At 51.2% G+C, this 13,095-nt stretch overlaps 1 protein-coding gene across 1 annotated transcript; it reads left to right on the top strand.

Annotated features, from left to right (window-relative positions):
- The first annotated feature begins 249 nt into the window (after positions 1-249).
- Tbc1d21 (TBC1 domain family member 21) lies at positions 250-10,889 on the top strand. The gene is made up of 11 exons (XM_021649760.2): positions 250-309; positions 3,684-3,791; positions 3,921-4,024; positions 6,757-6,851; positions 7,310-7,420; positions 7,517-7,617; positions 8,339-8,435; positions 8,697-8,797; positions 9,510-9,626; positions 10,295-10,378; positions 10,757-10,889. Exons 1-11 carry the CDS (start codon positions 250-252, stop codon positions 10,787-10,789), a joined length of 1,011 nt encoding a protein of 336 aa, XP_021505435.1. The 3' UTR covers positions 10,790-10,889.
- The last annotated feature ends 2,206 nt before the right edge of the window (positions 10,890-13,095 follow it).

Genomic DNA, 13,095 nt, shown 5'->3' with positions numbered 1-13,095 from the left:
AAGTTTGGGTGGTGACCAGTATAGTTACTATGTGTGTTCCAGGGTCATTGTGATGAGGGTTCTAGAGCCTTGTGACATACATCCAGCTGAAACTGTTCAAGCGTGGAAAACCTAGGAAGGTCCAGTTCCTTTGGGGAATGCAATTCATCTCCTAAAAGGAAGATCCCCTTCCCTAGCTCTCTAAGCACCCCTAGGGCTTCCCGGGGACAGCTGGACACCGGCAACTCCAAAGAGTTAGCTAGAGGAAGCATGACCACCCTTTCTCCAGAAAGCAGCCTCTCTGTGAAGCGCTCCGCCACCTTCATCCTGGTATGTTCTTTGGTTTGAGATAAGGTCTCACTGTGATGCCCAGGCTGGCCTTGAACTTGTGATCCTTGTGCCTCAGCCTTTTGAGTGCAGGAATTACAAGTTCATGCCACCATCCCTGACTGACACATGTTGTCCATCAGTTCCGGGTGCCTCTCTCCTCTGGTTTACCTTGGGACTCTTTATCCCTGCTGAATGTGAAGGCTGGACAAGGAAGGTGGAGCACGGCCAGTTCACCTTCAACACCAAACACAGGGTGGACACCTCCACCCCTTTTTACTTTATTGGGAGATCTTAGAGCCCAGTATGGCTTCCTCCTCAGCTGGGTCAGGCTAAACTTACTGGTGCGCTTTCTTGGCGCTTTTGCCAACAATTTTGGTATGTTGCCACCAGGTGGCAGTAGTGCTTCTGTTACTAGTTCCTAGGCCCAGTTAATAACCTTAGTTAATAGTCCTTAGTCCACCCGCGCCATGAAAATTTTCCACGCACGATTTTTCAAAATAATTACTAATTACGATGGTCATAACCAATCTCAAGACCCATTTGTCATGCGATTAACATAATGATACATAAAAATGCAAAGTGAGCACCTGAGGTTTAAATGTTGCGCTTTTATCGCAGATGATCACCAAGCTTTGAATATGCTTTTCTATATTTCTTCCATTCTCCAAACTTAGGGAAGGCTAATAATAATAGTGATGAATAAGTTCCCATACAGCAGCTGGTGCGTACAAATGATGTTGTAGATGCTCTGTTTATAGTCATTCCTTCTCATCCCAGCCCTCTGAGATGGGATGGGATGGAGCTATTATCATTTGATGAGTGAGGAAATGGATCTTGGAGCCTTTGCATCCGACAGTCAGGTATCCAGTCAGTGGCAGACCTGTTCTCCAGACCCAGACAGTGAGCTGACAAGTCCTTCTCATCATTTCATGAACTCCCAAGTGTGGAGCTGATTGCCGGTGTTGGGGAGGCCTCACTTAAGCAAGGGCAGACGGCTGTCCTGGCTCCCTGGACCTTCTAGTGCCCTGTGTCTCAGTGTTGGCCCAGGGCACAAGGTATGTGCGAGTGATTAAAGAACAGTGTTCAGGCTGAACACTAAGACACTTTTCTTTCAAACATGGGGACAGAAGTTCAGATCCCATGTGAAATGCTGGGTGGCTGTGGTGGTTCCCCTGTAATTCTAGCCTCAGAAGGCAGAGATGGGGGTCCCCAGAGCAAGCTGACGAGGGGAACTAGCCGCATCAGTGAGCTCTAGGTTTGACTGAGAGACCCTGACTCATTGAATAAAGTTGAATGAGCAATCAAAGACGAGTCTCAGCATGGCAGCCTCAGGCCTCCACATGTACTCATACATACGTGCCCACATTCGTGCAAACATACACCCGTACATGCACGTGCATCCATACACACACACTCTCATACACACAACACAGCAATAACGACAACAGCAATAAAGGGAGCTCTCAGCGCAGTGAGACTGCCCCGCCCGCAGACAGCGGCTCCGCTGCTACTTTTAGTGTCAAGTGTTTTTCCACTTCCGGACACCTGGCTTCTTACTCCATCTGTGAGCCACAGCCTCCATCGCCCAGGAAACTCGTCACAAACGCATCTCCGTAGGCTGGTCCCCGAACTTCCTGAACCAGAAGACCCTCAAGTGATTTGGATTCGGGCTTAATTTAGAGTTGTGTGTCCACACATTCTGGCATTAAGAGAAAGAGGGGGACACGTCCGCTCAGCTTCTGGGCTCTGCCCATCAGCCCATCTCTCTCTGCAGTGTGGCATTTCAAGACCTTTCTCTTCAGCAGGTACCCTGGGGAGAACGATCTTTCGCTCATGCCTCAGCCTCACTCTTGGTTGTTGTTTTAGAAATGCTTTGTGGGCACTGTGATTACAGCTCACACACAGTGTGTGGCAGATGAGTGTGCGCATCACACACAGGCACACACACTTCTCCTTGCCCGACTATCTCTGTGACAGGCTGCTTTACGTTTTCAGGGAAGACAAAATAGAGCACATAAATTGTTTAATTTGTGCCTACATTATACCTTCCATTATCAAAGCAGCACAATTCTAGAAAAACATAAAGTACATTTAAAAAGGAAAAAAGAAATATTTATACTCCCCAACCTTCAAAAACAATCACTTTTTTTTTTGAGACAGGGTCTTATGCGTCCCAGGTTGGCCTCGAACTCACTCTATCTATAGCTGAGAATAACCTTGAACTTTGGTCCTTCTGCCTCCATGGGAGGGTGTAGGCACGCCAGGTATATGGCACTGGGGATCAGGCCTGGAGCGTCCTGTGTGCCAGGCAAGCACTCGACCAACTGAGCCACCTTCCAACCGTCAACCATTTTGTTTTCTTTACATTTTATGTGTATGACTGTTTTGCCTGCATATACCAGGTACTGTGATGCCAGGTACTGTGCATCACACATGTGCCTGGTGTCCAAGGAAGACAGAAGAGGAATCAGGTACCCTGGCACTGGAGTTATAGCTGGTTGTGAATTGCCATGTGGGTGCTGGGAATTGAACCTGGGCCCTCAGGAATAGCAGCCACTGCTCTTAACTGCTAGGCCACCTCTCTAGCATCACTGTGGTGGAGGGTGTTTTCTTCAGTATCTTTTCTTATTTATTTACTTACTTGTTTGTTGTTGCTGTTGAGGCAGGGTCTCACTGTGTAGCTTCTTGGAACTCTCTATACACACCATGCTATCTTCAAACTCAGAGATTCACCTGCCTCTGCCTCCCAGGCGTGGGGTGGAATTGCAGGCATGCGCCAGCATGTCCACGCTGCAGTCTTTTTCTAAGACTCTTCGGGCCATTTGAGTTTATGATGTGGTGCGGCTTTTATACCATAGAACAGACGAGCAGTAGTTCTGTGTACACTCCTGCGGCTGGACTAGAGGGCGCAGCGTGTAGCTGGGCCATGCTCCTGTCACGCCACAGGCTACACGGAGAGGTGGTGCTGGCGCACAGAGTGCCAGGTATCAATCTGTGCATTCCGCTCTTTTCTGCAGACATTTGTGTATTTGTTTCAGATTATTGCTTATGCCTCATAGACATGTGTTTCTAGGCCTCACGGTGTTATACACACACACACACACACACACACACACACACACACGGTTTACTTAATTATTCCCTTATTGCAGAGCATTCAGAGTACTGCATTTTTCACTGGGTTTAAGATATGTGCGGTGTCCATTGTGGATTTTCGTTTTACACTTACTTTCAGCAATTTCCTCAGGATAGAGTATTCTGGACTTGAGTTTTGACCCCTCAGAAAGTCCGGAGCCTAGCGTTTGCAAACCACCTTACATTAGAAGGAAAACCCAAAGCCGCTAGCACAGAACTAATCTGGTTGTCCTCAACAGGCAAAGAGAAACCCCCCCATTGACAAGTCTGAATGGGACAGCTTCTTCGATGAGAATGGTCACTTAGCCAAGTCGCGAGACTTCATCTGTGTTAACATCCTGGAAAGGGTACGGCTCCCAGGCCACCCTCAGCCTTGCCCTGGCACTGGGGGGGGGCACCTATGGCGGGGGTCGGGTACGCTATTGGGCAAAGCCCTCTGAGTAGGCATCTTCAGAGTTCATGATCTCCCGTGCCAGGGTCTACACCCCTTCGTGAGGACCGAAGCCTGGAAGTTCCTCACAGGCTACTACTCATGGCAGAGTTCCCGAGATGAGCGGCTCATGGTGGACGGCAACAGGAGGTAGAACTTTCCAGAACCTCTTTCAGTGGAGTAGTGGGGGCTTCCGGTGGCTGTAGGAGGTGGGGTTGGGGTAGCCTCTCAGCCTGGAGACTTAGGTTTCTTCTTCATCTGGCGTCTTTACTCCGAGAAGACCCCTGGCGCTTCCTGCAAAGGACTCACATACAGTGTAGCCAGGTTTAAGCGGGCACCTCCTCTCCAGTCCCATTGACCACATAAGCAGCTGTAGGCAGAGGCCTGTCCCGAGACTTCCCTTACTGCCTTGCTCCCAGCCTCACCACTCCCTGCATGGCCTAGCTGTGAAGGGCCCTAGGAATTTCCTTTTCTGGGCCCAATCCCCTCTCCTGCCAACTGCTACCCCAAAACCCCATAGCCAAACTGCCTCCTGAGTCTAGGCTCCACCTCTCTGCCCTGTCCACATCTAGTTTCCGGTGCCTAGTATGGGCTGCTCGTGTCCTCAGGTTAAACAAGTCGTAGAAGCATGTCTACTGACATTTCAAATAGCAGCATGTCCTTTCTTAATCCTGCTCCCTCATCCGAGGACCTTCCATCTGACCACAGCAGCTGCCTAGGGACTGTCTCAGAGTCAGGTATCATTGCTGCTATGAAACAACATGCTCAAAAGCAAGTCTGGGAGGAGAGAGAGGGCTTGTTTCACAGCTTACAGCTTCACATTGAAGCCATCGCTGAGGGAAGTCAGGGCGGGAACCTGGAGGCAGGAATTGATGCAGAGGCCCTGGAGGAATGCTGTTTACTGGCTTGGTCCTCGCATCTTGCTCAATCTGCTTTCTTTACAGCACTCAGGACCAGCTGAGAGGTGGCATCAACCACACTAAGCTAGGCCCTCCACACCAATCATTAATCAAGAAAATGCACGACAGGCTTCCCCACAGGCTAATCTGGTCCCTTCCTCTAAAATGACTCCAGCTTGTGTCACGCTGATATAAAACTGACAGGCACAGGGGCACGCTCTTTCAGCTGTGCCTGAGCTGGCTGTTCTTTTGTACGCCCTCTGCTCTTGGGTCACTCTTTCTCCCTCCACCCACAACGCTCTCCCTACTGTCTGTCTCCCGAAATCCCACCCTTGGGCCAGTAGGATTGCCCAGGTTATAAAGGACTTGCCACCAAACCTGATAATCTTAGTTCAGTCTCTTGGTGGATGGAGAGAGCAGACTCTCACAAATTGTCCTCTGGCCTCCATGAGTATGTGGCACATCCATGTGAGTAGACCACACACACACACACACACACACACACACACACACACACTGAATAAATAAATACAAAGCTCTATGCTTGTTTCAAGGCCCGAATCAAACAAAGCATTTCCTCCAGCATGCCCGGATTGACTGGAGGATCTTTGTAGGACAGTAGTTCACAAGCTTTGAACCTGGAACAGTCTTAGGTTTGGGAGAGAATTCAGTTCTGAGTGGTTATAATGAGCTAATTCTAGAAGCAGGCATGTCATCACACTAAGAGAAAGAACAGCTAGGGTTCATGTTGGTGGAATGCCCCCCAAAGCCAGAGGCCACTGACTTTATCTTCTGTGACCCTGAGGCTTGACTTGCTGAGCCTGGGGCATGCCACCAGGGCAGACGAGTCCTCCAGGCACCTTGTCTTTGGCTCACTGAAGGCCTCACCTGTCTGTGTGAGGCCTCTTGGTAGGCCGGCTCTGAGTGACCCCACAGTGAATTGCTTCCTTCTCAGAAGTGTTCTTCCAAGGCTGCCTGCCTAAGCCTGGGGGCCTGGAGCAGACGCCGAGCTCAGCCCTAAGGTGGCTCCCAGCCAGGGTATGGAAAAGACAGCTCCACAAGGGACCAGCAGAGAATAGTCAGGACAGTAAGGATGTGTCAGACCAGGTACCAAGGCCAGGAAACAAGCCTTGTGTGTGTCAGCACACATGACTGCTGAGACAAAGAGCCACGAACAAGCAAAGAGCCACAAATAGGATGGTTGACAATGACAGACTTTTTTTCCTCTGGCATCCTGGAGGCAGAAGACGAGGTTGTGTGCTGGCCTCCCGGGAAGGCTCTGAGAGACAGAAGGTTCTTCTCACACCTCCCACGGAAGCTTCCTCAGCTTGAGGCTACATCCATTCACTCCCTGCTTCAGTGGACACAAGTCCTCCCACCTCTGTGTGTGTGTGTGTGTGTGTGTGTGTGTGTGTGTGTGTGTATGTGTTATGAAGACAGTTGTCATTTGATTAGGGTTCCTCTGGAAAATCCAGAATGATCTCATCTTGAGCTACTCAATCACACTGGAAAAGAGCCCTTTCTACAAATAAGACCATGTTACAGGTTCTAGGGGCCGCTTCTAGGGCGTGATAACCCTTAGAGGTCACCAGTCAGTTCCTGAGCCGACTGATCAAACTGCAGCGCTCAGCATAAGGCTATTCCTCCAAGTCAGGGAGCTGCCAGGATTGCCCCCACTCTGCCGATGAGGAAACTGAGGCCTAGAGAGGGAGGGTGACATCCTTCTGCAGGTTGGCAGGTGGTGGCTCCAGGGTTCGGGTTTTGCTCAAACACAGAGCCCAGCCCATGTTAATTGTCTCCACACTGTGCCAGCTGCAGGCTGGGGAATGCTCGCTCAAGGCCACTCATGCTGAGACGGGCAGGTGGGGACCAGGTGGGCAAGGCCACCCTACTCCCCTTGAGCTCAGCAGCAGCTGCTGCTCCGAACTGTCCCCTCTTGGAAGGGGAAGGCCGCCTCACTCGGCCCCAATGCTGTTCTCGCAGGAGGAACTATCAAGCCTTGTGCCAGATGTATGAGAAAATCCAGCCCCTGCTGGAGAACCTGCACGGGAACTTCACAGAGACTCGGAACAACATTGGTGAGCAGAGGAGAGGGGGGCCGAGCAGGCGGCATGCGGGTCTTCCCCTGGTGGTTTCAAGGCACAGGCGACTCCTGGGGCTCGGCAATTGTCTTGACTTTGGCTCGGAACTTTCCCAGGCAAACCTGGGTCACGCCGCCCACCCAGGCCCTAGATGTGTTTCCCGGCCACTCGTTATGCCTGTTGCTTTGTCTTTTCCTCCCATCCCTTGAGTTTGAACTAGATTAGATTTGAGCTCGATGGGCGGGGCCTTCCTTGACAGAGGGATGGCCTGGTCAAAGATTTGGAGGTGAGAAGAAGCCCAGACCCACAGAGTATGATAAGAGATTGGGCCTGGTGGGGATGACAGGCCTTTTTGTGGACCCCTGCTTGTGTTTTTTAAGGATGGGATGAATTTATCCATGCTTTCTATGCTGGAGATGACTGAGTGCCACCTCCTGTCCCTTGCTCTACTCTAGCGTACGACCTCCAGAGGCTCTGTGACAAAGACTCCCTGGGCAACGTGCTGGTGGACAAGAAGAAACTGGAGAAGAACCTGTTGCTGAGTTATGTCTGCAACACAAAGGCTGGTGAGCTGAGTGTGGAGCTGCGGCCCCCTGTGGCCTCCCTGCTGGATCCTGGCCCAGCGCCTACCAGCTTTCCCTCACCTGTGCCCTTCCCCGCAGAGTACCAGCGAGGCTTCCATGAGATGATGATGCTTTTCCAGCTGATGGTGGAACATGACCATGAGACCTTCTGGCTCTTCCAGTTCTTCCTGCAGAAAACAGTAAGGACAAAGAGGGGTCCAAATCTCCTGCTCCTCACCACCAAGCCCAAGGCACCGACAGCCTCAGACACTTCCTCCCCAAACACCCTGCAGGTCAGGGCATGGGTGGTAGAGGCCTTTAGAGCTCAGGAGGGCTGTTCAGAGTCCCAGTCCCATCAGGCCCCATGGTGGCCGCCTTTCATCCCTTAAACACAAATCTCCCTTCTGATCCCTTGTAGCTCCCCAGGTCTCCAGAATAAAGTCCAGTCGCCTTTTTCAGGCCTCCAAGGCTGCCTCTCTGTTCCTGCCTCCCCCTGCTGCTCTTCCCTGACCTATAGTCCAGACAGCCCAGAGGAATCGGTAGTACCTGGGTGCAGGCTCAGGGCATTGCCATCTGGGAGGCTTTGGAAGCTTCCCACACCCGTTCCTTTCTTTGCACCCCTTCAATAATGTGCTTGCTGAACTTTCCTTCTTGGCTCTGACCATCAGGGTCACTGCCACAAGCAGGATGTCTTTGCAGCTCCACCCACCCCCACAGGCACATGAATACATGGTTGCCCAGAGATGCACACATGTGCAAACAGGCATAGGGGTGTGCGCATGCACACACACACACACACACACACAAGTGAAGGACTCAGACACATGGCCTCTCAGAGCTGGCACTGGGAGGTGAACTTTGTTCCATGGCGCCCTCAAACTGAGCTGAGGAGCACTGTTTCCCGGTCCCGTCTTGTTGCAGGAGCACAGTTGTGTCATCAATGTCGGGGTAGGCAAGAACCTGGACATGCTCAACAGCCTGATCGCTTTACTGGACCCTGAATTTTCTGAACACCTCAGTGAGTGGCTCGCAGTCCCCGCTGCTGCCCACACCAGCAGGCAGACTGTGGGAGGGCCAGGGCTCCGCCAGGCAGACACTCAGGAGGGGAAGGACCGACGTGGGGGAGCCTGGGCCTATGGTGTTGAGCATCTGCTACAAACAGGCTCCACAGCTTGTTGGGAGAGCAGCAGCTGAAATGTTCAGGTTTCCCACGTCCCCCAAGCTCTGCGGTGCGGCCTTCCCTGTGTAGTTGCTTAAGCGCCTGCCTCTCTCCCCACAGAAGGGAAGGGCTCAGGAGCCGTGCAGTCCCTCTTCCCCTGGTTCTGCCTTTGCTTCCAGCACGCCTTCAAATCCTTCGATGATGTCTGGAGGCTCTGGGAGGTGAGACTCGTGCAGCCGGGGACGCTTTAGGTGGACAGAGCCTCTCCTTCGTCGAGTTTTTCTGCCTCCTTTTTTTCCTGGCTTTGGAGGATGCTCTGTGGTTTGGGCTTTAATTAGGTCAGCAACCCTACCCCCGCCTTGCTGGAGAATGCCAGAGCATCTGTCCATCAAGTGTGATGCCAGACTCCACTGGCCTTCCACAGGGCAGTTGGCACAGGGGCACCTGCTGCTGCTCAGCCACTGTCCCCGCCCTCTGCTGTCTTGCACGGCCCCTCCTTAGCCTTCCTTCCTCTAGAATGCTGGCTTCTCTTAGAAACAGCTTTCCCCCACTGCAGGCCCCAAGGACAGCTGGAGTGTTCCAACCCCAGTTCCCAGGGCCACCAGCGGATGACTCCCCCTTAGGAGCAGACTCATGACCTGTTGCTGGCCTGCCTCACAGCTGTTCTCAGCGAGAGGGTCCAGCTGACTGCCAGTCTGGCACGTACTGTCCCACAATGCAGCCCCCGCCTGGCTCACCTTTTCATCCTGGATTGCCAGTCTCCATGCCCAAATCTAACACAGCACCCCTGCCCTAGGCTTTGGGGAAGCCCTGGGTTGCCCTCAAAGTCTAGGTTTTTCCATATCCTGTTCGGAGTGTTTGGTTTATGGTAGGTTGTTACTCTGAGTGTACTGGTCCCAGGCCACAGGGTTGAGGCTTGCTGGCTGCCCACAGGTCATGCTGACAGGGAAGCCGTGCAGGAACTTCCAGGTGCTGGTGGCCTACAGCATGCTACAGATGGTGCGTGAGCAAGCGCTGCTGGAGAGCATGAGTGGCGATGCCATCCTCCTGGTGAGCGTGCCCCTGACATGATTCCCCTCCAGCTCCCAGCCTGATCCCTGCACCCATTTCACAGAAGGACGCAGGCCCGTGGTGTTCTGGCTTATGGCCATTTTGCCTCCAGAGGGGAACAAGTGAGGAGAGCTGAAGTATGGCGCTCCACACTGACGGTTTTTAACAGAATAGCTTCAAAGGCCGCGCAACAGCGACAGAGCCTACACATGCTTCCTCACAGAAGCATGTGCGGAAACTGAGGCCCTGAATGGTCTAACCATTAAACTCTACTGCCTTGAAGATAACCCTTGGCCATGTAGCAAAAAGGCCTATGGTTTTTAGATGTACTTAAAATTCAGCTGACGTACCAGGAAAAAAATTAGGAGGTACTCCAACAATAAACCAAGTCTCCTTTAGGAATTCAAGCCATGCAGAAGAAGCCCAAGGCTTCCTTATCCCCCATGTGAAGGCTATGTTTATCATACCCTCAAAGCATGCAAATTTGTAGGTACTTAGGTAGTTTGTGGAGACATCAGGTGCGCCCCAGTAACCACTGTGAGCAGTAGCTTTCTTACCTTTGTTCTGCCTGTGCCCAAAGGCACAAGAATAGACACACACAAGCACAGACACAGGCACACACACGCTCACACTTATCCACACATCATGCACATGTGTCTCCTTCCTAGGCCTGCAACAACCTCATTGACCTTGATGCTGATGAGCTGATCTCTGCCGCCTGCATGGTTTATGCTGAGCTCATACAAAAAGAGGTAAGTTACCCAGGGATTTGCCCTCCTCCTTCGCCATCCTCTTCCTCCTCCTTCTCCTCTCTTCCTCCTCCAAGAAGCCAGCCCTGGTTTCTATACCCAGCCTGTAGCGGTCACACTTGGCTTCAGAGACACTCTGTGCCATGCTTCCTCCCACCAGCTTGCAGAAGTTATTCTGCATGGTCCTGTCACTATTGACACCCTCACGGGAAGTCTGATTCCTGGGCTCACAGCCTTCATCTCACATTCCCTGTGTCCAAGTACAGACCAGGACCCCCCCCCCGGGACTCAGGGGAATGTCATTGGCCAGACAGACTGGAGAGAGAACAAAATCTGATAGTGTCTGTCCACATCACTCCTTCCTGAATCTCCCCACCCCAGGCTCCTCAGGCATTAATGGATTTCTTGCTCTGAGAACGACACAATGGACACATGCCCTCAGTGGATGAAGGCAAGTCTTCAGCCACAGGGTCAGGACCAAGTCGAATGAGTCCTGGGATGAGGCTATAGGTAATACAGCATCATGTAAAAAACCTTCTGCGTTTTGGTTTATGGTGGTCACATGTCTCCTCTGACTTTGGAGTGCGTGATGGTTGAGATCATACAGTAAGTGATCAGTCCACTGTGAGGGTGCCCTGGGACAGGACAGTGTGGGACAGCCACTCTCCCGACTGGTGGGTCTTCAGAGGTGCACACACCTGGAAGAAAATGGGGAGGGTAAGACCAGACACTTCTCACAGACAAGAGTAAACATATAGGGACCGCACCTGGGACTCAAGTTGGAAGGGGAGATGAGCTCTGGCCTTTGCATCTGTCGCTGCTATCCCCTTCCTCTCAACATAGTCATCACATTCTTTCCCACACCCCAGCCTTCCCACCATCTGTGGAAGAAACAAGCGCTCCTGGTCTCAAAGTCCACCTCACAACTGCACCTTTATTCCTCCTCCTCCAAATGTCTCCTCGATCTGGGCTGGGATTCCAGCTTTCCTCATAGACTCCCGAGACCGCAGTCTAAAGCCTTGCCCAGGAAGCTACTCTCTCCTGGGGTAAAAGGCACAGGTCTCCTACCATGCCATGGCCCCCAAGTCCACACCCAGCCTACCAGGGCTCTGAGAGCCTTTATGCCAGTAGGCACGGAGAAAGGGATGGGCCTACAGAGGAGCTGGGGTCGGCTGGGTGCCTCGGTGTTGTACATCAGCACACTTGAATGTGTGCACACACATGCACGGATGCACACTCGCATGAGCACGTGTGTGCACACACACAGGCACACACACAAGCACACAACTTCCAGGTGCTAATTTTTCCAGGAAGGCCACTGAGTCCATTGGTCTTGCAGCAGAATCTGACCTCTGGGTAAGGGACAACCATCCTTCTCACTCTCTACTCCACAGACCCTCTTTTCTGCTCTCAAAATGTCAGTCTCAGAAAACATCTTTCAGAAGGTATTGAGCCTCTGTATTTTCTGGTTTTCCTCTCAGGTGACATTCTCCCCAAAATGGCCAGCTCTGAGTCTCTTAGCTGTTGTTTTTGATGGAGATAGAGATACTGAATAATGGGACTCTGGCCTGCCAGTAGGGCTTTCTTTGCACAGTTAGAAGAAAACATTTGCTGGCAGCAAAGCATCAGGGTAAATTCATATGCTGTGTCCTCTTAGCTCTATGTTCTCAAGACAAGACAATGTAGATTAGTGTTCTTGCATAAAATCCATTTCTCCAAGAAGAAACTTTTTTTTTTTTTATTTTCCCAAATAACCATCCCGAGTAAAACATTTTCCTGACCAAACATTGGCATTGGAACAGCAGTTTCATACTCTTTCATGGTGCTTTGGCCTGGTGGCATAAGTTAACTCATTACTTTTGGTTGGAATAAATGCACAATACTACACAGCTCAAGAATAATAATAATTTTAAAAAATTTTAAGAATGGACTCCCAACCTGTTCTTCTTTCTTAATACTTTTTAGTTTGAATCATGTGTGTATGTATGTAAGTGTCTCTGTGTTGGTATCTTTATGTGAGTACAAGTGCCTGAGGAGGCCAAAAGAGGGCATCAGATCCCCTCTGGAGTTGGGGCTGGAGTTCCAGGCAAGTGTGAGCAACCCAACATGGGTGCCGGGAGCCAGACACAAAGTCCTCTGGAACTGTGGGATGCACTCCCTCTCTCCTACCCCACAAACCCATTTTAAAAGTCACTGCAGAAGTTAGCAAAATGGCTCAGACGGCAAAGACACTTACCTTCAAGACTGACAACTTGAGTTTGATCCCTGGGACTCATGTGGTGGAAAGATACAACTGAATCCCAATAGCTCCTTGCCACATATATGCTGTGGTATGGGTACATTCGTTCTATATGTACACACACAATAAAAATAAATAAATAAATATGAAAAGAAATCACTGGAGCTTATTCTTACAATTTCCCCCTTGGCTGAAGCTGGGATGGCAGTCTCAGAGCCTGTCTTGCTATGACCCTCCTTGAATTTCACATTCTTCCTTGCAATGTCTCTGGCCTACTGGAGAACAGGTTTGAAATCTCTGTGAGGTCTTAAAGATGAGGTGGTTCAAGCCTGGACACTGAACAATCCAGATAAAACCTAAAATTAGGGGCAGGACATGAGCTCGGAGCCCCTACTCATCTGCCACACTCCCAGGGGGTCATCAGGCCATGGCTGAGACATTCCTCTTTTTCTTGTTGTATATTACCTGAGCCAAGTCTCTG

This window comes from Meriones unguiculatus, chromosome 1 (assembly GCF_030254825.1).
Source record: "Meriones unguiculatus strain TT.TT164.6M chromosome 1, Bangor_MerUng_6.1, whole genome shotgun sequence".
Taxonomy (NCBI): Eukaryota; Metazoa; Chordata; class Mammalia; order Rodentia; family Muridae; genus Meriones; species Meriones unguiculatus.
Note: the sequence above shows the minus strand (reverse complement) of the source record. Positions and strands in the feature narration are given on the sequence as shown.

Excerpts from the sequence above, each read along its gene's own strand:
- Tbc1d21 (XM_021649760.2), top strand. The coding sequence starts at position 250 with ATGACCACCCTTTCTCCAGAAAGCAGCCTCTCTGTGAAGCGCTCCGCC. Across the intron at positions 8,798-9,509 it reads ATGTCTGGAGGCTCTGGGAG|GTCATGCTGACAGGGAAGCC; the intron begins GTGAGACTCGTG and ends GGCTGCCCACAG. Across the intron at positions 10,379-10,756 it reads CTGAGCTCATACAAAAAGAG|GCTCCTCAGGCATTAATGGA; the intron begins GTAAGTTACCCA and ends TCCCCACCCCAG.